Source organism: Leuciscus leuciscus, assembly GCF_965113295.1.
Source record: "Leuciscus leuciscus genome assembly, chromosome: 1".
Taxonomy (NCBI): Eukaryota; Metazoa; Chordata; class Actinopteri; order Cypriniformes; family Leuciscidae; genus Leuciscus; species Leuciscus leuciscus.
In genome coordinates this window covers 46,971,516-46,997,407 of record NC_138725.1, presented here as the reverse complement: position 1 = coordinate 46,997,407, position 25,892 = coordinate 46,971,516, and the positions used below count along the sequence as shown (strand labels likewise).

Here is a 25,892-nt window from a genome sequence, read left to right as displayed (position 1 = left end):
GATTTCATCAAAAATATCTTAATTCTTGTTCTGAAGATGAACGAAGGTCTTTTGGGTTTGTAAAGACATGAGGGTGAGTAATTGATGACAGAATTTAAATTTCTGGGTGAACTAACATCAACTCGCGTAATAAATTGAATACTTTGAGCGAAATACATGGATGCTTATGTTTAGACCACCACCGGGGAATAACCTAGGTTTTTTTTCCTTGTAAATGTGGTTTATTTGCATTGCCAGGTTATTGTTTTGCATGTAAATTGGTAAATCTAGTTATTTCAATAAACTGATTTTTGGTAGTTATCAGCAGATTGGTGTGCATGTAAACACGCTCAGTGCTGCTTGCAGGACTTGCTATGCTGGGTCTCTGGCTCAGCTTCAACACTGATCACTGAGACTCCTTGATATTGGCGGGACATTGCCAGACCTGTTCTTTTAGTATGGAGGAGGCCACCACTTGCCTTGGATCCGCACACAGACCCGGGCCTGTGTACTGGCTTCCTGAGCCCCCGTCACAGTGAGAGCCACTGGAGCTTTGTTCCGGTAGTGATACAGTTGCCTCTCTCTTCCTCTGATGTGCTGGGTCTGAATTGGTCATTAAAGCAGCAGATGTTTCATTAGGCCGTGGCTGTATTCATGTGTATGCGGGCTGGGGGGAGAGGCAGTGGGGGTTGCTCGCAAGGCAGCGCTCTATTGGCTCCTCCGTGGGAGAGCAGGAGTCACATTTCAGTGGCTTTTAATGAATTTATGGGATAGGTTGAGATGTTTTGTTGGCAATGAAGCATCCCGGTGTGCTTAGGACAGGAAACTTATATTTAGAATGACTTTGATGCTTCATCTGTGCTAGCAGAGACGACTGATGCGTTTGAGCTCAGAACATGGATTGTTTTTACATGCCGTACTGTAATGGAGAGCAAAGTATGGTGCAATTACATTTGGGAAATAAGATGTCTTCCCACAGAAGTGAGTGTTGTGTTACCGTAAAGATGAGTAATAGGAAGAACTTCACACACTAAGCCGCCCTTCTGTGTGTGCACAGTTATGTTTTACTCCACACATACCTGGGTGGTAGACTTCTACTTGTACTTAGTTTGAAAATGGAACAGCTGTGATCCATTTCTCTTTATCTGAACTGTGGTATCAACAGGAAGAGCTGCAAACTACAGTTCAGGAATGGACCATTAAACTTCTGTATGTTCATGTAACGCTTATCAACATGATCACTTTCTTTTCTTTGATAATTGCTTTAACTGTTTTTATGCGAACTAGATTTTATGTAGTAGTCTACTATTATGACTAGCTTCTCGTTTGAACCTTTTCTATTTCTGTCTGACATTTTGGTTTTGTGTTTCAGGTAATGGAGGAATTCATCGAGCTGGCTTCCTTCTCTGTGTGGAAATGGTTTTAACAGGCACAGAGTAACAGAGAAACTGTTCAAACGGATAACGTGTTAAAACAGTTGCACAAAGGACTTATTTGTTTTTAAGCAAAACTTATTTTTTATTTTCAATAATTTTTAACACTACACGCCACAATGCCAAGCTCAACTATTCGGAGACAAATGAAAAATGTGGTTAATAACTATTCAGAGCCAGAGAAGAAGGTCAGGGAAGCGACTTCCAATGACCCGTGGGGCCCCTCCAGTTCTCTGATGTCAGAGATCGCCGACCTCACTTACAATGTGGTGGCCTTTTCAGAGATTATGAGCATGATTTGGAAGAGGCTGAACGACCATGGAAAGAACTGGCGGCATGTGTACAAGGCCCTGACTCTGCTTGACTACCTAATCAAAACGGGCTCTGAGCGAGTGGCCCTGCAGTGCAAAGAGAACATCTTTGCCATACAGACGCTGAAAGATTTCCAGTATATCGATCGGGACGGCAAAGACCAGGGCATCAACGTCAGAGAAAAGTCCAAGCAGCTGGTGGTGCTACTAAAGGATGATGACCGTCTGAAGGGAGAGCGCTCTCAGGCCCTGAAGACTAAGGAGCGCATGGCACAGGTCGCCACCAGTGTGGGCAGCAACAATCAGATCAGCTTCGGCCGTGGCTCCAGCCAGCCCAACCTCTCCACCAGCTACTCGGAAGAGTACGGCAAGTCTGAGGGTTCACCTGCATCATATCATGGATGTAAGTTTCTTTGGTTTGTTAACTTACCAGGCATGGAATCCAACAATAACTGCATCATCTGAGTATTTGAAGTGCACTATCAGTGAGAACACTGCTCACGCTACAGAGCTGGATGATTAGATTCTCCCATGATTCTGAATAGACAACTAAACGATAATGTCATTTAATACAGTTTCTGACAAAATGTTAATGCAGTCTGTATAAAAAAATTATTCAATTTAGATTTTTCTTTATTCCGTTTGAATGAATGATTTATGAGTCATCCATAAATACCTCACTTGTTTAATTACTGGATGAATCACTGTTTTTGAACTAATCTTTTGAATTTCACTAGCCATGTTTCCATCCACATAATTTTATGCTAATTTTGGGATGTCACATAAAAAGATGCAGGATGGAAACGCCAAGATGAGCATAGATTCAAAAAATGTGCATAAAAAAATGAATGCACTTATTTGAGGCGGATACTTTTTTTTTTTCATTCGATAAGAAGACATGCGCATAAACTAGAATGTAAACACATCCTAGAAAAAAATCCTTTGATCGAGATTGTGATCTTTTAACAATTGTTCTTAAAGCTCTATCACTATTTATACAATAGAGATTACGAGAATTTGTCCATACATACACAAATTGTGATGTACCTTCTGTGTTTTTGAGGTCCCTCTAGAACCCTAAAACTATGCTATTGGCTGATAGAACATTTGATGGGTACTCAACCTGCACAAAATATTAGCAAACATTACAGCTTTTGATCAAGCATTACAAACAGCAACCTTCTGGAGTCCTAGAGAGACTCGATTCACTCGACAGGAATAATTCTTAACACTGGCAACGACACGTATTCATCTTATTCTTAATGTAAGAGTGGGCTCGACCATTGTAACTTGATAGTGTTTGAGGCTTCCGGTCTCATCCGCTTCCAGTTATTTTAGCTGTAAAAAGTCAATTTTGCTGCTTGATATTGCATTGCTGCTTGACTGTTTTTTGTCATCATATTCTAATTTATTATCGTAATCACAAACACACTAGTTTGTAGCACAAATGATTTAACCATTTACTGCATTTTGTTATTCTTCCAGTTATTTACTATAGTGGCTGATGAATCGGAAGTGCCCAGTAAAAAAAGCTTACTTCTGCGTTGCAATATAAAGTGAATAGGACTTAAACGATGGGCATTTACATTTTTGGAAAAATAATTGTTCTGCTCTAATCTGCATGCTCAGATTTCATGTGGACTTAGTCATAGCTATTTTAAAAGAACCTTGTATGTTTCTGTTGCATATTTAAACAGATGCACCACAAAATGGTTGTAGTGTCAAAGTTTACCATATTGTATTCAGACCAGTTTCAGGATCAAGAGTTTTTTTGTGTGCAGCAGGTTTTTAAAGTCGCTGTAACTGTGGAACTAAAGCTTTTTTAAATGCTACAGGATGCATTATTCTTTAGGACCATATTAAGCCCTTTACTGACAGTAATAGGTTGGCATCCTGCTGATCTTTTCCCTTTATGTCTGAAATGTTACTGTTAATGGCAACAACTAAATCTGGGCTGGTGCTGTTGTAAAGGAGTCAACTTTGTTGAATTCATTTTGAGAAACTCTGCACACCTGGAGCTTTGACCACATGGGGCAAATTCTTTACACTGCAGACCAGGAAACTGCTAGTCTGCTGTTACCCTGCAGGAGATACATCCTCTGTTGTGCCTCCCTGCAGCACTGAGTGGCTGTACGTCTGCCCCGGACAGCTGCGTGCCGTTCATGTCCCACCCCTTTCCCTGAGCTTGTTACAGGAAGACAGAATTCCTCAATTCCCAGAGGTCTTTTGCTCTGCCCTGTGCTTCAGGGAGGAAGCTGTCTCTCTCCCCTTTTCCTTACTACCCCCAACTCCTTTTTTTAATACAGGATTTGATCATCTTCTTGAGAATAGTCAGTCAGTGTATTTTAATGACCCACATGGTGTAAAGTTAGAAATCTAAACGTATGGTTAAGTTTTGTGACCTTCTCGTTGTGTGTCCTTTGTCTTCAGTTGCATTTAAGTGTGTTTGATTAAGCAGAATGTAGTTGAAAATAAAGAGTGTGTGGGGAGCTTCATAGCACAAAAGAGTCTGTAAACAGCCGAGTCATTAAAAAAGGGAAAATTAGAAGAAAAGCTGATATGTTGGCAGGAGTGTTTTGCATTCCAGTGCTAGTTTCCTTGTATTGTTTCTCTATAAACTGTAAATGGGCTCTCGGTCAAATCTAATTCACACTTCAACAGACTGAAGGAAATTAGAACATGGGTGCTTTTGGGAAAATGTTAAATTAATTCAGTGTTGAGCGACAGAAGCTTTTTGATATGATTTTCTAGCGTTTATAAAGTAGAAAAATACATTGTAAAAGTAATCAATATGAATAGAACGGTTAAGCCAAATTTTCAAAAGAGACGCGTCACTTTATATGATCAACAGATTTAATATATGCTCGTATAAACATTGATCAGTGCACACAAATGGAGACCAAGAAGCTCAAATGTGATTGCTTGATGCGTGAAATTAAATGCATACAATGACAAAGATAAAGACTTAATATTTTTAGCATGTATTTTTATGATTTGGCTGGACTGCAAAGAATATTTTGACAGTAAAATTTGGATATTGTTTTTAGCAATTTCAACCAGAAGCACAATATCAACATTGGCATGCGATCCTAAACAAAAAAACCTATCAACAATGAATAGCCTAATGTGGATAGAAATAGCCTATTATCCGAATATGTTGGTTGTACTTAATTGGAGTGAACTTTCCAAAATTACTGGTCATGCATTTACATATTACCCTAAAAATGTTAATACAAAATGAAAATACAATTATTGTGTCTTTTGGTGGTACTCACAAAATCCTTTGCAGTTTTACAATCTTCTTGTGATAGTCCTGCAGTGTGATGTGAAAAACTTCATCTAAAGTTACTTTAAACGGCATTGTCCATGCAGTTTTCATATTAACCGAAAGACTACTTTAATGTTTGTTTATTCACTTGTCATACCACAGGACCATTTAAATAAACAAAGGCTTCATTTGAATATGAAGGTGATCTGTTAAATAATCTGAAATTATAGTTATGGTGATTTACATATATAAAATCTAAAATCTTTTTGGAAAAAGTTTGTCCATTTCATTTAGTAATAACCTGCATGCAAGTGTATTACTGTTTTAGTCAAGTGAATTGTAATGTGACTACTGCTTATAAAACCGCTGACGGAAAACCTTTAGAAAATCCTTTCTAGTTTCTAAATTAGAAACATATTCATATGAAGTCATTTTCATATGTCAAAACAAGCATTTCCCCCCCTCCCCCCCTTTCTGCACACTGTGTAATTTCTGTGATGTAATGTAATTTTAAGGTGTCCAGGGCATGAACATGGTACTGAAAACATCTCCATTGTCAGTTTCATGCATATAAAAAGCTCTTTGTGTTGGTAAATAGGGGTGTAACGATACACTCATGTCACGATTCAATACAAATTGCGATATTTTGAGCTGTACGTTTTTATTATTATTATTACTTTATTATTAAAATAATATTATTTTATTATAACATATCCTCCATTGCATTTTTTCATTGTATTTAACATTATAGTAGTTTAATGTAGTAATGTCACTGATACTCCGTAAACTTTCATTTGATCCTCTTTCCTTTTTCCCTTTTTATCAATTTCCTTGTTGAGCACCCAATTTGAGCAACATATTTCTTTGCTGTAGATGTGCGAGCTTTGAATCTGATTTTCCACACGCAGTACTCACCCTCAATGCAGGCATTCATTAGATCTCTTACACAGACTCTCCTGGTGCTCGCTATGTCCCACCTCTCCCGTTATTAAAGGGATGGTTCGGAGTAAAATCAACCTAGGGTCCTTTGCACCATGACTTCGAGCTGAACACACACACATTATAAAATTAACATTATTAAATTTAGAGCTTATTTTGAGATATCAGCCGAATGACTTCGTGCAGGCGCTAATGGATCCTATGATGTATCTCGTAAATTACCCCACTAATAATGCCCAGAATGGTACCAAACTTCTACAGTAGTACAAATAGGTTCTGTACTCATAAAAAGAGTTATTGGAAAGTTTGTAAGTACATCAGGAATTAATTTAAATAACACTTGCCTGATGGCTTATGCTACTGCTAACCCGGACGTCGAGGTCACTTCCGTGATTTGGGAAAAGCACGTAAAATTCCTGGCAGAAAGCGATGCATAAGGATGAAGTGTAATGATGCCCAGTTCCAGGAATGCACTAATATTTTGTTGGTAGTACCAGTTTGCAATCAATAAGTTTTAATCGCAAGAAAGCGTGTCAAAATGACTACCTATTTCCAAACTGTAAATAAGTTCATCCCAACAAAATTTTTATTCTGCATTTACTCACTTTCATGTTGTTTTTGTGCGTCAAGCAAGCATTTGAACATCCGTGTTTACTACAGTATGCGCGTCGCTGTAAATATGTTCATCATATAAGGCTATCATGTCTCTTCAGAAGATTTGGATTAGACCACTCGATTGATTATTTTACAATGCCTTTGACATTTTTGGGGATCTTTTAAGTTTTAGAGGAATAGACTTTAGTGAATTGGGTGAATTGTATAGCCTTGGATAAAACAACTCTGTATCGCGATCACATCGTTTACATCAATACATATCGTCACATTTTTATATTGCGATATCTAAATATAACTAAGTATCGTCACACCCGTATTGGTAAACTGTGTGTGAGATATTCACAGTTGCAAATAACCAAGGGAAAGTATTTAGAGCTGCAAAACTCAAATGCTGCGGCGCTTACTAGTACAGTTTTTCTTTAATCCCAAGATTGGTTGCGGAGCAGTGGATGGTTTAATTTGCTGTGTCCTGTAGCAAAGGTTTTGATCTTGTTTTAAATAGATTCTGGATAATTTACGTCAGCCAACAATAACATAATGCAGCCAAACTTTGCTCATGTCTTCAAACTCCAAAAACATTTTATTTTGTTTTTGGTTTTGTTTAAATTAAAAAGTACAATTATTAAATGAATCTGTCATACAATGTGACATTTATTGCCTATTATTTCAGAATCTTGGCCACATTTTGAAATATTCTTTTTAGAAGATAAATAAGATTACATATAGTACTATTAGTCAAAGATCCAGCTGTGTTTCAAATAAGAACAATTGCAATTTGGTTGTACATAGTTTTAATGTCAGACGTCAGATTTGATGAACAGAACCATAGTTATGAGTGAAATGGTGAGCCAATCCTGTTTACTCATGAACTGACTGTCTGGTTTCACAAAAACGGCAAGCTCTAATCTGATTGGGTGCTTTTCATGTCAGTCAGTCAGCCTCTTTCTTTTTAAATGTGTGGTTATTGGTCAGAATAAGCTAAAAATAAAATAAAGTAGACGCTCCATGCCAATAACCAAAAATCTTTCTCAGTCAGTCTATTAATGACAAATAATTCTTGTTGCTTAAGTTATGATTCTAAGAAATTGACGTTGAAGCACACAGTTTGCATATGAGTCATGTTTCCACTTTAGCCCAATAAGGTTGGTGTGGTGAGGACTGGAAGCACTTGTGATGTCATCTGTGATCTCACCAAAACACCCCGCTCATTTCCCCTATTCGCCTTCACTGCTTTTCCCACAGAATCTCAAGCCCTTTGGTCGTAATTTCCATTCCCTCGAGGGTTAGAAGCGGGAAGCTTGTGTTTCTAGAGGCACTGAGAATCTCCAGGTCCAGTTTTTCTGATCGTTACTGAAGCAATACATCAAGACTAGGCCTAATGGCTGTCAAAGATCTTATGGATCACAGACGAGCAGTCTATTGATTGATACTGCTTACAACAAGACCGATGGAGAATTAAAGCATCAGAGCCTTAACACAAATGCAAAGCTCTTTTTGTCAGATGCGCTTTATAGTTTGAGCAGTTGTGGTTGCTTTGAACGTAGGGTTAATTCTAGCCTTCTGACCTGTACTTTGTAAGGTGTGTGGCTTTTCAATGGCCTGTGACTGCTTCATGTGCTTCTGAGATGCTTGTTTCATAAGCACATGGCTTGCCCTAATCCAATCAGGAGGAAGTACTCTCGTCCACTGTTTTAGCAACAAGCTTATAATATGCAGGTTTGCGTTGGGAGCATTTAGAACTTCGCCAGTGCAAAGTTTGTACATTGAAGCCAATGAACCTTCACTTCAAAATAGACGATTGAAGCTCTCACTCAATCCAGCCTATTCTACAGTCTTCAACCCAGAATTTACTCACTTGTATGAGAGCAAACCTAAAAGCATCAGATCCTTCGGTATTCGTATTAAACCACATTTGGAGAACTTAAATACAAATTTGAACATTTTAAATCAAATACAATTCTATTCTATATCTCCTTGGAAATTAAAGAAGCCTAATATCAATTTGGATTTGGCTCATCAGAAGAAAGGAGTGACTCATCCAAATGTATATAGACAGCAATATTTGGACATAAGAAACCAATTCCATTTTCACGTACCTATATTCACAAATGGTTCGAAGGTGGAAAATGGTGTAACGGCAGCAATGATGACATCAACGCTATGGAGTCCGTATTCCAAAACAGTGCTCAATTTTCTCTGCTGAAGCACGTGCTTTATTTTTAGCTTTAGAACATATTGAAAATACACAAAAGGATTCTATCATTTTTACAGACTCGAAATCTTGCCTTCAAGCAGTGGACTAGGGCTGTCACTTTTGGTAAAAAATCCTGTTCGATTTTTGAGACATAAGTGTTCATTGAATCGATTGTAAAATCGATTTTCCATGTCTAAAGACGTTTCCATTTTAAACGCCAAATATAGGCAAATCCACGGACAACTAACAGGCATTAGGACGAATGTAAAGAGGGCACGCCGCGCTTGAGACGCGCACAAGTCAGCAATATTTCTGATGATTTATTGCAATGAAGTTTCGTGCACAATGACAAACAGGAGTGCAACATTCTCGAAAAACAATAAGCAGAGTGGATTGCCATAACATCAATGAAAAACATTACTGCAGGATTCAACATGGCTGTGTTTATGATTAGAAATGTCAAACAAATTTAGCCTACGTAGGCGATTGTAGACCGTAGCCCGAATCTGTATCTGTATGCATGAGACTGTCTGAATACCGGCAGAATTCACATTTTTGTAGTAAAGAGAGACACATTATCCAGAAGGATAATTTGCTGTTATGTGTGTCTGTCAGAGCCTGCAGTTGCTGTGTGACGCGCGTTCGCTGCGGGCGTATCATGACGAGCTGGACGCGCTCCGAGAGAAGGCCGTTAAAATCGATTCCATATTTTCGTTTTCGAAACTTGTGTTGGTTGGTCCGATCGATTGTGCAATCGATTTTCGAACGTAAAGTGACAGCCCTACAATGGACACTTTAAAAATGTATCATCCTTTAGTGGACTGCATCTTAACCAAAGTGGATTATCTACTAAATCCGTTCTTCAGTATTATCTTTTGCTGGGTTCCAGGCCATTTTGGACTTTCAGGAAATGAACGAGCTGATGCAGCTACTAAGGAATCAGGAAGTTCCTCTTAATCAGGAAGTTGATAAATGTCAAATTCCTCCCTCAGATATCAGACTGATTATTAATCGATTCATAGTAAGTGGCAAGAAGAGTGGAATATGTGCAATAATAAGCTATATGAAACTCATCCGGAAATTACAAACAGACCTTTTATCACTCTTAAAACTAGACTTGATCAAGTGGTCTACAGCAGATGTTGTATGGGTCATACAAGTTTGACCCATGCTTTTTTGCTTAAAGGTGAAGACTCAAATTTATGTATGTTTTGTAAGATTCCTTTATCTGTTAAACATATTTTATTAGATTGTCCTGGACTTAATACAAGCAGAATGCTCCTTTATGAAGTTGCCTCACTTAAGGACTTATTTAGTAAGATTATGTCTGAAAAGGGTTGGGATTTTGGGATAATATGACTTGCTGTTTTTGTTTGGTTTTTACTGTATTTATATGATATTTGTATTTTTGTAATTGAATTTTTTCCATGAAAATAGCTTTGAATGCTGACATGGCACTAAATAAAATAATCTGAAATAATATGCAGGCTGTTGTGACTTGCCCAGCATGCAGATGGAAGTTTTGCTTCTTTATTCTGGCCTGACAACTTTCTCATGGACCCAACCGGGTGTGGTAGCAGTGCATTGCTTGAATGATAATGGCATTGTATGTGTATTTTGTTTGTTTCAGCCACATCTCCCAATGCATCTTCAGAGTTGGAGCAAGCCAGGCCTCAGACGAGTGGAGAAGAGGAGCTACAGTTGCAATTGGCTCTTGCCATGAGTCGAGAGGCTGCCGAGCAGGTGCAGTACATCACGTTACAGGGCTCTAGACTGACATTTCAGAGCAGTAGCCACTAAGTTCTACAGATGGTGGCACCAGCACCTGATTTGGTAGTGCTGGGGGGATTTTTAATCATAACGTTAATTTAATCATAAAATCACTATTATTTTGCATTAATAAGGGTAGTTACTAATAATATGACATGTTTGTTTATTGGACATTTGACAGTAAAGCTTTTTTTTTATTAACAGCAGTAACATGCTAAAACCTTCTAAAATATTCTACTCTTATTAAATGTACCATTAGAGCTTTGAAGTGCTGGAAAAGGGCTTGAATTTCACACTCAAAAGGTTGTACGAACCCTGAAATTAAAAATGAAAAAAAATTAAGCTATTTCTGCCACAATAACATGGTTACAGTTTGCGTTGCTACATTAAATTCATGGTGAATGTTGGTGATTTTTGGATTCAAAAGCCCTCTATAACTTGTTTGGTGGGTCTACCTAGAAGCACAGAGGTACATTTAAAGAGAGCTTTTATTGCTTTTATATGCTGCAGTGATTTCATATTTTTGTTGGCCAACCTGAAAGTTAGCATCACCCGTGGGTTCCATCAATTAGTTCTTATGTATTTTTACAAGAGCACAATTATAAACTAAAGCAGTCTAGTGAGTAGATGACTTTACCTGTTGTGTGGCATTTAATGTCCCTGACAACCTCTGTAGTTCTGTTTAGACACTGTTTCACAACTGCCTTTTTCTTTAGTAAAATCACAATTGGGGTATTACTAATGTGTTTTATGTCATAGAATAAAACGTGAAAATATCTTGAGCTTGTTAACCACAGACCCTATTTCAGACATTTAACCAAAAACCTATTAAAAAAACCCATTGACCTCAAGAAGATAGAACCAGGAGTGTCAAAATGCTCACTTGTTTCTGAGTTTTGGCCTCCAAAAATACATCATGCCTAAAGCAGTCTATTGAGCTGCACCTGCTTTGGACATGGTGTGAGGCCTATTCACGGAATACATTTAAGTTTAAAGATTTAGAAAATAGATTTCAAAATAAAACAGTGCATCCCTATGAACTCCCTCCACATTTTGAGCTCAAAATAACTTATTTCAGTTTTTGATTCTGGTTATTTTGATTCCTTGATTTTAATTCACTCCAATATTTATGAACAACACGCCACAGTTAAAACCGTATTTTCACCACCCAGACAAGCAGCACGCAATTTCAGAGAATGACTTGCTCTAATGGTCCACTATTAGCAAAGGTCTCGCCACACTGTGAACATAATCAAATAGTTACTGCATCAAATGTGGAAAAGTATTTGTGACACAGGAGTTTGAATTGGCAGTGTAATTTTTTTTATAATGTTTTGGCCAGTATTTGTCACCATAATATTTTGTATGTGTTCTTATCAGATACATATTAACCTTACTGTGCCTCCCGGGCATCTGTACCATTTACACACACTAACCAGGTCACTGTATTATTAGGCAATGGTGATAACTCTATTTGCATCACATGAAAGCCGCTTTCACAATTCTTGCGTTTCAAATCTGAGTGTCAAGAAGTGGGAAATATGAGCTTATACTGGCTGTCTTTCTTCCCAATTGCAAGTTTACACAAATCCGCCCACTTGTCCTTTTTTTTGCAAAGTCGGGCCAGGCTAGCCAGAAGATATTGTTTAGGAAACGTACAAATTAGTGTACAACCACACAATTGTCTCACTGGTATTTAAAACCACATCTTGCACGTCTTATAAAAGTGATGAAGTGGGGCAGCTGATACTTTAGGAAATATAATTTTCCTGGAAGCTCTGATTATGCTCGGGACTCGTATCAGCTGCTCAAGGAATAATGTGAAGGAATTCTGTGTGTGTTTGGACATCTGGGATAAATTTCCAAATGAAAAACGGGCATGTTGGAACTGGTGAGGAGGGGCTCGTCTCATTTCTATGTAACACTAGTGGCACGCTTGAATCTCACTGTACCTGTTAGCTTATAGCTGACATGTGTCGATAAAGGGTAATTCACTCTGTGAGCTTCTTCCCTGTCAGGCAATTAGGGGTCATTTCATAAATGTACATAATTGTATGAGACAGTCAGATGTCCCAGATTTGTGATCATTATGAGGTGAAGGGAACCGTAGTGTTTTAACCGTAGATAAAATGAGGCTTCTAGTGAAATGTTGAAAGTGCATCACTCATCTCTAGCTTTTCTGCTGTGTAAACAATGTCCTTTCTCTGTTGTATTTGCCTTCTGCATTAATCATTCTGTACCGACATGCTCCATATTACAACGCTACACTAAGATACGCAAAAAATATTAGAAACGTTCACCAATAAACATGTTTGATATCAGTTAACCTAACCTTTGGTAGCACTAAACTACAGCAGCCTTGATTGATCACCTTATGAATATCTAATCATTTTTAGTGATTTTTATTTATTATTATTTTTATTTTATTTTGATTTTTATTCCAAATGAAAGTGAAATTCCAAAGACTGTATATTACCAGACACAATATGACTACTTTAGTTAAATAATTCCCATCTTCTACATAAGAACCTATTGCCATTTATTTGAAGTCTCACTGCAGCTGCTGTTATTTTTAAGTTTTATAATTGTATAATATTATCAGCCAAAAAAAAAGATTATATTGGTGTTGATTTATATCAGTCGAACCCTACAGCAGATCTCTGTTCTTGGTCCCCTTCCACTTGAAAGGTTTAATTCATCTTGAATTTGACTAACCAAATGCAAAGTTATTTACTGCCACCAAATTAGCTAAGGGACTAGATTACTGCCTATCTGCAGTTGCTTCCCACTAACATACTTTACATTTCTCACTTCCTTCCTGTCTCCTCTGCCCTTTGAAAGCAACCCGATGAGGAAACAAAGTACCGGGTGTGTCTCTTGGTTTTCTAACACAATTGAGTTCAGTGTGTAATTGTATAATCTTTAAATTTTTACAAGCTTAAGTAACTGATTTTTGATGCTGAATCACGATGAATCACAACAACAGGGCAGCAGGTTCATGCTGAGATTCAGCAGAAGGCATGCGCTCCATAATATGTGTGCTATAACGTATTCTTTTGTGTGTCTGTGTGTGGTTGTTCAGGAGGAGAGGATGCGTCGTGGGGATGACCTACGGCTCCAGATGGCTCTGGAAGAAAGCCGTAAAGACTCCAGCGGAGGGAAAGTGGCCAAGAAGAAGAAAGAGGTAGGTGCAGGCTCTGAGCGCTTTAACTCATCAGTAGGCCTGAAATGAATCTGTGGCCACACAAAACTCTAGTTTAAACATCCGTCACCTCCTGCATGTTCATTTATTAAGAGATAAATTTAAATTCTCTCATAATTTACTCAACCTCATGTTGTTCCAAACTTAAATGATTTTCTTACTTGGGTAGAAAGTACCGTAAAACAAGAATAAAATTATTCACCATATTCACATTTTTCAGAAGCCGAAGGCCTAATTTGATAGTGCTATATTACAGAGGAGTTGAGCAGAATTCTGCTATTTTCCCTTCCAGTTTGGGGAGAAAAGTGCACAAATTCTGTAAAGTAGAAGAAAATACTATTTTTTTCAGTCATCATTTGGTTTGATTTTAGGTTAGAATTTATGAATATATAAATGTACACTACAGTTCAGAAGATTGTTTTGTCTCTTATGATTTTTTTTTTTTACAAAAAATAATTTGTTACAGGGTTCCCACGGGTCCTGAAATCCTTGAAAGTTTGTGAATCTGAAAAAAAAAAAATTCAAGGCCCCGCAAAGTTTTTGCAAATAAACATGCATTAATACAGATCCTTGAAAGTGCTTGAATTTATTTTGTGCGAGAAGTTTTCTGGAAAAAATTCCATATTATTCCCTCCGGTCCTCTAATGTGTTATTTCGCCAACACTTCGTGGCCTATGCATACTAGCTTGCTTGATTTACGTTAGTTACACGCAATTTCCCGTTACGTTAAGTGTTTCCCGTTAAGTGCTTTCGCACCAAACTACAACGATGGTACCTCAACGTTTCATGCAAAAGTTAATATCAGATCATTTTAGAATACAGTATAGGATGTACTGAATATTCTTCAGTTTTATGCAAATCAGAAATACGACAAATAGAATATCTGATCTCTGTCATATGGCCAAAAATCAATGCAAAAAAAAGTTTTTTTGCATAGTTGTGTTTGACACACAAAAAACGGTAACAATGTATCTTACAAGGGAACACGATGTAACCTTGCTCTCACTTGAAATGTGTCCCCACATTAAGTCCTTGAATTTGAGGATATTGGACCTGGAAAGTTCTTGAAAGGTCCTTGAATTTGAAGTTAATCAAGGTGTGGGAACGCTGTTTAATGCATCCCTGCTGAATAAAAATATTGAATTTGTTTTTAATCACTTTTTTTGCCTTCATTCGTTTTTTTTTTTGTGTGTGTTTTGTTTTATAAGTTCTATGGTCTGACTTTAATGTTTTACCACAAAACTACTTTTAGCTAAGTAAAGACATCAGACTTTTTTTTTTTTTATCTCTTCAATTAACATAATTTTCCCTTTCTTTCCTTGCGGACTTGTTTACTCAATGTGAGTATTTATCTTCTGATTGGCTACCAAGTTCACATTGACTGTAGCTGGTGTGATTGTTTTGGTCAGTTGGATGTAATTGTGGGCACTTATCTCTTTCACTGTGTGTTCAGCCTCCACAGTCTTCTCTGATGGATCTGATTGACCCGGTTCTCAAGGGACCTGCCGATCAAGCTGCGGACCCTTGGGGAGCAGGTGCTGCAGCCGCAGGCCCCACCTCAGACCCCTGGCAGTCCTACGGTAATTACAGACACGTGCACAAACTAGGGCTGGACAATATAAATAAGATTGTAAATATCATAGCAATGTAAATATTATAATGCACTTTTGGTTGGCCATTAGACTTGTTATACTATCCTTCCTGGTTTTGTCACCATTTATATCTACATTTTAGTTCAAACATCTGCTTAACATCAGAAATCAAAGTTTTAAACCAATTTGGTGCAAATATATAAATATTGAGATATGAGGAAAATATATCGCCCAGCCCTAACACGAACACTATTTTTAGTTTTATCATCTTGAAGTCTGGCACATACACAACAATAGCTAGTTTCAAACACCCTTCACGTTCAAGATCACATTTGTCTGTGGCTAATAATATCACATTGACTATAGCTTGTATCAGCTTCCTGCTGTGAATTATTTGTATTTTTACTTTCTCACCAGAATCATTTGCATAATAGATATGATACTAAGTTAAGTCAGATTTGCATCTAATTTTGTCACATATAAAAAAAAAAATAACCCTCAATGCTCAGGATGTGAAGACCACCTGTTAACCAAAAGCTCCCTTTTCTTTTAGGGGCCCCCTCCCCACCATTGGCTCTATTTCATATTGTTGTTTGTGCCTGTAGCTCTTCGTGGCAGCTCAGTAATGTAGCTAGGCCGGTAGTTGTGCATTCCAGTGTGCTCAAAACAAAAGAGACTCAGTATTCAGATCTGCACTGGTAGAGTGAGCACAGAGTCTGTAAAGGGGTTCCTCTTCAACAACAGCCCAGTTCTCTTAATCTCTTGATTGTGTTCTGAAAATTAAGCCAGACTGAAGTCATGAAGCGAATGGAGAGAAGGTCTGAGGCAGGTGTACTTGTCTTCTGGAAGAGGAAAGAGCAAAAACTGTGACTGCATATTTCATAATTGGGTCACCTTCACTCCCATTTAACTTGCATCACCTGTCACACCCATTTATAAAATAGAATTTCTCTGGCTGTTTTTGCTATTTTTGCTATAATTAAATAGGTGCAAATTACTTAAACACAGCATGAAATGGAAATGAACCTTATTTATTTTCTAAATGTATCTTATTTTTTTGTTTGTAACTTATTTCATTTTTAAATGTAATTCTTTTTTATCAAAATGTCAGCTTGACCTTCCAGTGAAACGACAGACTTCTATCTGGTAACTTATGCTGAACTTCTCCAATCATTAAGTCCACTTAAACCCAGTCGCCATCTTAAAATCAACTACAAGCTAGCATTTAGATCAAACTAATCAACAAGTGATGGATAAGAAGTACCTGCCCTACTTTTTATTTTTCTCCATAATACATTTCACTCAGATGTACGTCACAATATGGAAGAAAAGATCTGACACTACTTTAGTTACATTACGACTTGGAAGTCTCAACAGGGTTTTTTTTTTTTTTTTTTTTTTTTAAAGTGTTCGACTTGGATAGTGGCAGTAATTTTTCATCGTAGTTTTAACTTAAGTTGTCAGTTACCTAACACATCTGTGTGTATCTTCCAGGTGCCACCCCTAAGCCAGCTGCCCCTGTGGATCCCTGGGGTCTTCCCAGTGCCTCTTCCTCAGTCACTCCTCTGAAGAGCAGTGACCCCTGGGGGTCGACCCCAGCTCCTGCAGCTGCTGATCCCTGGGGCCCAATTCCTGCCACCCGCCCCAAAGCTCCTGCCACAGGTGAGCTCTGAAAACTCAAGTTCAAAATATATTTGTTACTTTAGGAAATAAGGCCGCTCTCTTTATTTTGAATTCATAGATCTTTTTATTTGTCTTGTATTTTATAAGTTAAAGGCTTTCTTTCTTTCTTTTTAATCCCAACCATCTCTCATTTCCCTCAGTCGGTAGCTTTGATCTTTTTTCCGCACCAAATGGTACTTCCGGGGAGGACCTCTCTGAGTTTGATAGTCTTCGCTCCTCAGCACTGACAGGTAAATGCTGACCACTTCTACTACTACGGTTTAGGGATGCACCGAAATTTATTCTGTCTCATGTATTCACTCAATTAGTATTTCAATAGAAAAAGACGTCAATAAAACAACTTGTATGTAGGCTATACAATGTCACTTAATTTTACATTTACTTCAAGAAAGCCGTTCAATGTCCATAACCTCATTAGATAGCTTGAAAAAATTACTCTAGAGAAGAGCATTTCTGAAGTTTCGGATTTAGCCCAGAATTTTAATTTCAATGCATCCCTACAGTTTACTAGTTAAAAGAAGGGTTGTCTCTTGTTGGGAATGACATGAGGATGTGATGCTTTTCGCAGGTGATGGTCGAGGAAGTTCTGCCTTGCCATCGCAGACCAGCTTGTCTGTAGGCTCTGATCTGTTTGACTTACCGGGCGGCCCAACCAGAAAAACTCCGGAGTCTTTCCTGGGTCCCAACGCCGCTCTTGTCAACCTAGACTCTCTGGTCAGCAAGCCTCTCCAGCAGCCTCCAGTCTCCAACCCCTTCCTTGCTGGAGGTACCCTTCACCAATAACATGTTTTCTTAATGGTTTAAGAAAAGTCTTAAAGGAACACGCTGAATTTTTGGGACTTTAGCTTATTCACCGTATCCCCCAGTTAGATAAGTCCATACATACCCTTCTCATCTCCGTGCGTGCCGTAACTCTGTCTGACGCACCCACTGCTAGCCTAGCTTAGCACAAAGACTGGAGGTAAACGGCTCCAGCTAGCATACTGCTCCCAATAAGTGGATTTATCTAACTCTGGGGGATACGATGAATAAGCTAAAGTCCCAAAAAGTTGGCGTGTTCCTTTAATTATTGTTTTGAGATATCTTAAATTTATATCAGTAATCGTGATACTGTATGTATATATTTCAAAATAAGAGTCCCAGTTTAAGGGGCCGATCACACCTGACGCGTTTTTGCAGTGAGAGGCGCCTATTTTCCATTGGTTTCCTATGGCAGCGAGCGTTCTGCGCGCTGTTTATGCGCCTGCTGCGCCTAGCGTTTTTGAAGTTGGAAAAAAAAGCAACTTCGAGCGGAAAAAGCGCCCGACGTCATCGCGTTTTTTTTTCCACTGTCCAATCGAATGAATGGAGAGGCGGGCCTGCCGTTTAGGTGATGAAAGCTACAGTTGCTTGAACGCCCGGAGAGTGCGATGATGGAGGATAAACTTGTGGTGCTCTCGCGGGTTACCAGGAGCTTAACGACTTCACGAACCGTAACTACCACAATTTTAACAGAAAGTAAATAGTTAATAAAAGGAAGATTGGACGTTTACTTGACTGACAGGACAGCTGTTTCAGTGGTTGCCTAGCAACATAAAAAACGCAGCGCACGGCTCGTTCTGTGTGATGGTAATGTGCTGTGCACCTCGCGTTTTCGAACCTGAAAAACGCGTTAGGTGTGATCTTATTTCTAGTTACAAATTTATTTAATTATTTTTTAGTTATTTTTTTGCTTTATGCATATTTTTTTCTTTTTATCATAGATATTTTGCTTGACCAAAAATGCTGTGTATAGGTTTCACTAGTATTGCAATATTCTGTCTATCTTTAAACACATTAGTATTGTATCAGCAAAATCTAATAATGCTCAACCTCTAATTCCTTTAAGTATTGATATATTGGTACATAAACCAAATTCATTACATATTGGATAAAACATGACTTGCATATTTTAAAATAGCTTTTAAACTACCTGTTTTGCTAATAAGAAGTATAAAGTCCTTGTTGAGCAGCCTGTTTAACAAAGTAAAAGTTTTTGATATGCATGATTTATTTTGAGACCGTATAGATTTTTTTTCTAAATAGACATTTTATTTGTGCAGGTCTTGAGCCTTAAATTTGGATTTTAAAAGCCCTTGTTTAGCAACGAGCTCACCTGTATCTCCCACTGGTTTAGTTTCAGCCTCAGGAGCAGCTTCGGCTCCAGCGCCTGCAACTGCAGCTCAAGTCAACCCCTTCCAGGTGAACCAGCCACAGCCGCCCACCCTCAACCAGATGAGAGTCAGTCCCATGATGGGCCTGAGTGGGCAGGGCTTCAACAGCATTGCCCAGAGGAGCAACGAGCCCTTGCCTCTCTCCTCATTGCCCCCAGCCGGCTCCGTCTCCATGGTACCCATGACCGGCATGGCTCCTCTTGGGCCTGTGGGCCAGATGATGCCAAGCATGGGGATCCCAGCATCCATGTCCATGCCCCAGCCGCTCATGAGCGGAGGGCTGCCGCCCACAGGCGCAGCAACACAAGCCGGCGGCACAACCAACCCCTTCTTATTGTGAGGAACAACATAGGCTGCCTCCCCGAAACCCACGCAAATCTCCCTCCCATCCCCGTTTCTATGGTATAGACAACATAGTCGGTTGTGTTCCCCCAAAACCGGTGTGCTATTTTGAGACTTTTGGGAGTAGCAGTGGTGTTTACAGGTTTTACACTGGCAGGCGATTCCCTTCCTCTCCTGTCAGAGATTGGTACCATACAGCAATTTGGTATTCTTTTTCTAAATTTCCTCGAAAGAAACCATCAGCGATACAGAGTCTAGGAGATTTTCCTCTCCCGTTCAAAGGGGTCCTGTTTTTATCTTCTTATTGATGGCTTACTTTTCTTATCAGAGGCTTAAAACTAGGAGTACTGGTTTGTCTTAATTTTTCTAATTTCTAATCTTTCGAGCAGCGTGCTAGATAAAGCTCTAACCCTTTTAATCCAAGCAGCCTGTACGTTCTACGCAGTGCATATACACTATGTGTATTTACAGTACGCTTAAGTAGACAGTTTAGAGGACTCTCTATCAGTTTACATGGAAATGATTTTGATGTTCCAAGCAGGGATTTTGCACATGCTCTGATCTATCTTCCTTTGACTGTTTGCCCACCTTTAGTCCTTAGCGCGAGATGGGAAACCGTTCACTAAGACACGAGCAAATCTGAGGACTAGGAGAGAGAGAGAGTCTGTGAACTGCATGTGTGAATGGTTTTAAACCTGATGCATTGAAAGATGAACTTCATACTGAAGTGGAGAGTTGTTCGTTCTTCCTTTTCTTTTTTTAATGCATGACTGGGAGTTGGTTTGCATATCATAATACGGCTCAACTTTTATACCGTAGCCTGTTTTTTACTGCTTTACAATCCCAAGACGTTGTTTATTGGGTGAATGGGTTCTTTCAATTCAGTACGGCTCACTATTTGCACAGCTCCATATTTCCACAGCTAATCGATACTAATGATTTGAATTCATCCGCTTAGCTTCTCTGTGAGTATCCAACAACCTGAAATGTGATCATTTCAGTTACATTTTTTTAATTTATGTGTGCGCGTGTGGATGGAGAAAAGGGAAACGGGAGGTAATTTTGTGTTTGTTTATCTTCATCAGGTCCTAATGCATCTTACTGTTATAACCAACAGCTGTATCACTAATCACTGCTTCCGTTGGAGAAAAGTATATCAAAGCTTGTTGTTAACAAAATCCTCTGTTCTGTATGGAAAGCTAACTTCCTTATTGTGTTACGTGAATGAGCGGAGATGGTAAGACAGGTCATAGTGTGGGAGGGGTCCCGTAATAGATTGTATGATCTATTTTCTAGGGTTGTTTTTGTTGTTGAATATGTGGTGTAAATGTATGTTAGGGTCATATGCATCTTTCTGCAGCTAGACCCCTGTGGTTCAATTGCATTGTTCTGTATTCCAATGAGTTTATTTTTGCCACGGTTTTGTCATTAAATGAGACTTAAACTAGACTACGAATCGTTTGATATCACAATTAGCGGTCGATTTAAAGCAAGAACGCCTAGACTTAGGTGTGTCGTGTGGCTTGCTATGTCTACACTTTTTAATTCAACGAGTTAAGCACAAGATGAATAGTAGTTACCAAAGTGACATTGCTTGTCCTTTTTAAATGCAGAGCTGCGGCCGTTTTCTAACTGACTACACATTTATCTATCTTCAATTGTTCCCATATTATTATCATCAATATTACTGCTTTTGTTTTCTTGATTACTAGAGTATGGACTCTACGGTTTCTCTCATCTGTGAGCTAGCGACCTCTGCTGGAAATATTGTGGTAGTACTGACCATGTGCAGCCTTGTAGCAGAGCCTGGGTGTGTTATGGTAAATAATCTGCAGGCATACTCAGGCATTTTAGGGGGTGGTTGTGGCTAAGAGAGCTTTAAGATGTATGTAATGCGCTTTTGATGGACACGATGGTATAAGCAGGCTCTAATCCTGCTAAACAAGACTCCCTGCTAGTGAACATCACTGTACTCGATTATGCAGACTAGTTTGACTTTTGAATCCATACGATATCTTGCTCGGCCATCTTGTTTTGCTGTTGCCGTGTATCACTCATTCTTCTGTTATGTACTCATTATGCATTTATTGTGGAGGACTAACCTTGTGAACATGCATAACATTTTATTTTTCCATGTTGTTGTGTCTGTGTATTTACCAAACTGTCTCATATTACTGGGAGCAGGCTGCTTTTTATGGATATGTGCTCAACTTGTTGGCATTATAACTGTATAATATAATTTATCATCTGTTCTATTGTAACATATTTGTTGTGTACCTTATTTCTGTGTAATGGTTTTGTAGGAAAGTCACAGGAAGAGTGATTGTTTTATTGCCATCTAAACCACAGCAAGTGATAAAGGACCTGTAGCTGCAGTGGTAAAACAAATAAATTGTATCAATGACTTTTGATCTGTCTCTTCATGCTGTTAGTAAACACGCCACTATCACATCCCGTTATGGCGCCGGACGCAGTGTTATTTTAGTATTGAGATTTTTTTTAACTAGTATATTTCTTATTAATGTAATAGTTTTTCAGTTTTATTTATTTTAGTACATCAAGTTAGCAAAATTAAAATGAGGACTAACTGAAATTAAAAAAAAGAGTTTACTTTTTCTAGTTTATCTCAGGTAATGTTTGTTTTTCAAGGTCCTATTATGTCCTTTCTTTTTAAGTATTGATTTTGTTTTTGGGGTGTACTACAATGTTTTCATGCTTAGGGTTCTTGAGCTTAAATGCTTTTGTTCTTTATATTTTTTGATCACACATTGTTTAATGTTTTCAACTAAAAGAAAAACTGGTTCGAGTCCTATCTCACAGGTAGGTCCTTCAGGGTCGCATGGAGAGGCGAGGTATCCAAAGCACATCAGCTGATCACAGGGCTTCCTCAGGATTCAGCTCTTGGTCCCCTCCTGTTCTCCATTTACACCACATCACTGGGACACATCATACAGGCACATGGTTTCTCTTACCATTGCTATGCTGATGAAACACAGCTCTTCCTCTCATTTCAACCAGATGATCCCACAGTAGCAGCACGTATCTCAAGCTGTCTGGCGGACATCTCGACATGGATGAAGGAACATCACCTGCAGCTCAACCTGGCAAAGACTGAGCTTCTCGTCCTCCCTGCCAATCCATCTCTGCAACACGACTTCACTATCCAACTAGATTTATCATCAATCACACTATCAAGGTCGGTCAGAAATCTTGGAGTAATATTTGATGACCAGCTGACCTTCACAGACCAAATTACAAAGACCGCTTGATCATGCAGGTTTCCACTGCACAACATCAGGAAGATCAGGCCTTTCCTAACTGAGCATGCAAAACAACTTCTCGTCCAGGCCCTGGTCATTTCTAGGCTTGATTATACTATTATTATATAATATATTATATTATTACTGCAATGCTCTTCTGGCTGGACTTCCATCATGTGCAATTAAACCTCTACAAATGATTCAGAACGCTGCAGCTCGTCTTGTCTTCAACGAGCCCAAGAGGGCCCACGTCACTCCTCTGTTCATCTCTCTGCACTGGCTACCTCTCGCTGCTCGCATCAAGTTCAAGGCATTGACGCTTGCTTACAGATCTATCACAGGCTCAGCTCCTTCCTACTTTCACTCACTCCTACAAGTCTACATCCCTACAAGAAGCCTACGATCGGTCAACGAGCGACGTCTCGTGGTTCCATCACAGAAAGCCACAAAATCACTTTCCAGAACATTCTCATTCACAGTTCCATGCTGGTGGGCTTTTATGAGCCCGAATATTAGAATGCAATAATTTTTGAAAAATGACCATCCCTAAGATGAAATCTGCAGATTGGAATGAAACTCGGGCGTGTAAATTAAGGACAAGCCGAGTTATTTAGGTCAGAAATGGTTGACTCTTTTATAGACAAACAAAACAAGATCAGTTTATTTAAAAACATACAAAGATGATTAAACAATATAACATGTTATAAAGCAGCTACAAAACTAACTGAATAAAGCAACTAAGATACAAAAAAGATCCTTAAGGTTATCAAAGCTGTTGCGGTGTTCTTGCAGGTGAATGCTCTATTGATGTGGTGTCATAACCCAGCTTCTTCATGTCCTTAGTCACAATGTTGAACTGTAGTGTGACAAAACCTTGTGAGCGCACCCTTGTGACTGCAAATAGATAAAACTGCATCAGTTATGGCTCATAATTACACTTGTTTGAAGAAGAACAATTTTTTAAGACTCACTATGATAAGAGATGGTCAGCATCTACTGCAAGGTTTCATTTTAAGTCAAAGGTTAAATGAAAGTTTACCTTCTCTTCCCTCTCCTTGAGCAACAACCTTGGGATCTGTGAACTCTGGACGCCTTCCCATCAGCCAACTGAGTACAAGATAAAACATGTTAGATACAGGGCCTATCATGCAAATCAATGTTTTTAAGTTACAATGTACTTGCTCATTTGAAACTGTCATACAAGTTGCACATTTAACTGAAACAACTTGAGTTCATATCAATTATTGAGGACAAAAGGGAAGGGCAACAAGAAATTAAATTCAGATCACAACCCTAAGCTGGTGCATAATAAATTGGGTAAATTTAAAATGTTGCCATACGTCTGCATTTAAATGCGTGTAAAACACTGAGCAGTAAATAATTTAGAATATGTGAGAAATGAGTTATAACCTTGTTAACTTCTGCAGTCTTGATGTAGACTCCGGAACAAACATAGGAATGGTCCTGGTGTGTCTGGAACAGAGAGCATTCACATGTAATTGTACATTTCAGACATATCTCAAGCATGCTGGCTGCTTTTGTTACATTACGACACCACAATCTCAGAGTGACTCACTTTCCAGGTGTAAACGGGATGTGCACGGCTCCATAACCTCTCACAATATCATTTCCAAAGGTGTCGGGGCCATACACACTAACTACAATCTGGGGCCCTGGAGAAAAAGAAAATGTGAAAAGATGAACGGGGATATTTATATATTTATATATTTATATATATATATATATATATATATTTATATTTATATATATATATATATATATATATATATATATATATATATATATATATATATATATATATTATATATATATAAAGTACAGCTATCCTGATATTTCAATGCATATGTGACCCTGGACCTCAAAACCAGTCACAAGTTGCACAGGTGTATTTGTGGCAATAGCCAATTTTGTATGGGTCAAAATTATCGATTTTTCTTTTATGCCAAAAATCATTAGGATATTAAGTAAAGATCACAATGAAGATATTTTGTAAATGTCCTACCTTAAATATATCAAACATTTATTTTTGTGAGTGGATGCAGCACAATCGCCAAAAGAAATGGACAACTTTAAAGGCGATTTTCTCAATATTTAGATTTTTTTGTATCTCGGACAAATATTGTCATATCCAAACAAACCTACATCGATGGAAAGCTTACTTATTCAGCTTTCAGATGTATAAAATTTAAAAAAGACCCATAAGACTGGTTTTGTGGTCCAGGGTCACATATAGTGATCACAATTAAGCTGCATTACAATATATGACACAACAGATTTTGTGCCGATCTTCAGACTAATATTCCTCTCTACACAATGCAAGCATATTATTCTGACTCAACAAAAACAAGGTGCACTTACAGCCAAATGGGTTTGTGCTTTTAAATGTGATGTCCAATGGGAAATTCCACACCAAACTCTGAGATCCTCTACCTTTTGATGTTATTTGAGAAATGCCCTCTTCCAAGCCCTGGGAAAAGACAAACTTACTGTTGTTGAACATATGAGAATAAAACAAAAGTTTATGTATCACGTCACTAAAGAAGAGTAGTTGCAAATAATAAGTGATCCTACTTTATTAAGATGACAATTACTTAGTAATATATGACATATTAATATCATTATTCGAGTTACATATTAAATGCTAAATATATTACATGTTAATATATAAATGTTATAGCCCTGATTTCCGTTACTGTAAGACATAAGGAAGTAAAGTGATGTCACTCACTGATGTGGGCGCCCAGTCGTGTCCATAAACAAAACAATACTTGCAGTACAGATCATCACATTCTGGGAACTTTAGACAAAACACGACATGTAATTAATCAAATTAACACACGTTAACGACAGGCTTCTCACACAGTTTACTGCATCAAACTCGGCCTCTATAAATCACTGTTAACTTACATCAGCTGCTTCGATTTGCCCGTTGATCATGAGAAGAAAAACAGCTGGATTGTTTGAGGTCATTTTTACACCATTAACACCCTGGAAAACATTTAAATCACACCAAACGACCCTCTCTGCATTAAAATATCAGGTTAGCTGTAACTTAATGGATTCCCGTTGTCAACAGATCTCTGGGTGCTAT

General features: G+C 38.3%; 2 protein-coding genes across 2 annotated transcripts in view; one reads left to right on the top strand and one right to left on the bottom strand.

Annotated features, from left to right (window-relative positions):
* The window catches only part of epn2 (epsin 2), a 25,462-nt gene extending 3,533 nt beyond the window's left edge, over positions 1–21,929 (top strand). Inside the window, exons 2-9 of the mRNA XM_082176341.1 lie at positions 1,352–2,126; positions 10,370–10,482; positions 13,592–13,693; positions 15,165–15,291; positions 16,798–16,965; positions 17,127–17,216; positions 17,555–17,752; positions 19,142–21,929. Of these exons, the coding sequence (XP_082032467.1) occupies positions 1,532–2,126; positions 10,370–10,482; positions 13,592–13,693; positions 15,165–15,291; positions 16,798–16,965; positions 17,127–17,216; positions 17,555–17,752; positions 19,142–19,518 (1,770 nt within the window). The 5' untranslated portion in view covers positions 1,352–1,531 and the 3' untranslated portion in view covers positions 19,519–21,929. The remainder of the gene's footprint in view (positions 1–1,351; positions 2,127–10,369; positions 10,483–13,591; positions 13,694–15,164; positions 15,292–16,797; positions 16,966–17,126; positions 17,217–17,554; positions 17,753–19,141) is intronic.
* b9d1 (B9 protein domain 1) lies at positions 21,153–25,892 on the bottom strand. Its single transcript, XM_082178908.1, has 7 exons — positions 25,709–25,892; positions 25,530–25,598; positions 25,160–25,268; positions 24,357–24,453; positions 24,191–24,253; positions 23,820–23,887; positions 21,153–23,674 (listed from the first exon to the last, which is right to left on the bottom strand). The coding sequence occupies exons 1-7, from the start codon at positions 25,769–25,771 to the stop codon at positions 23,547–23,549; spliced, it is 597 nt and encodes a 198-aa protein (XP_082035034.1). The 5' UTR covers positions 25,772–25,892; the 3' UTR covers positions 21,153–23,546.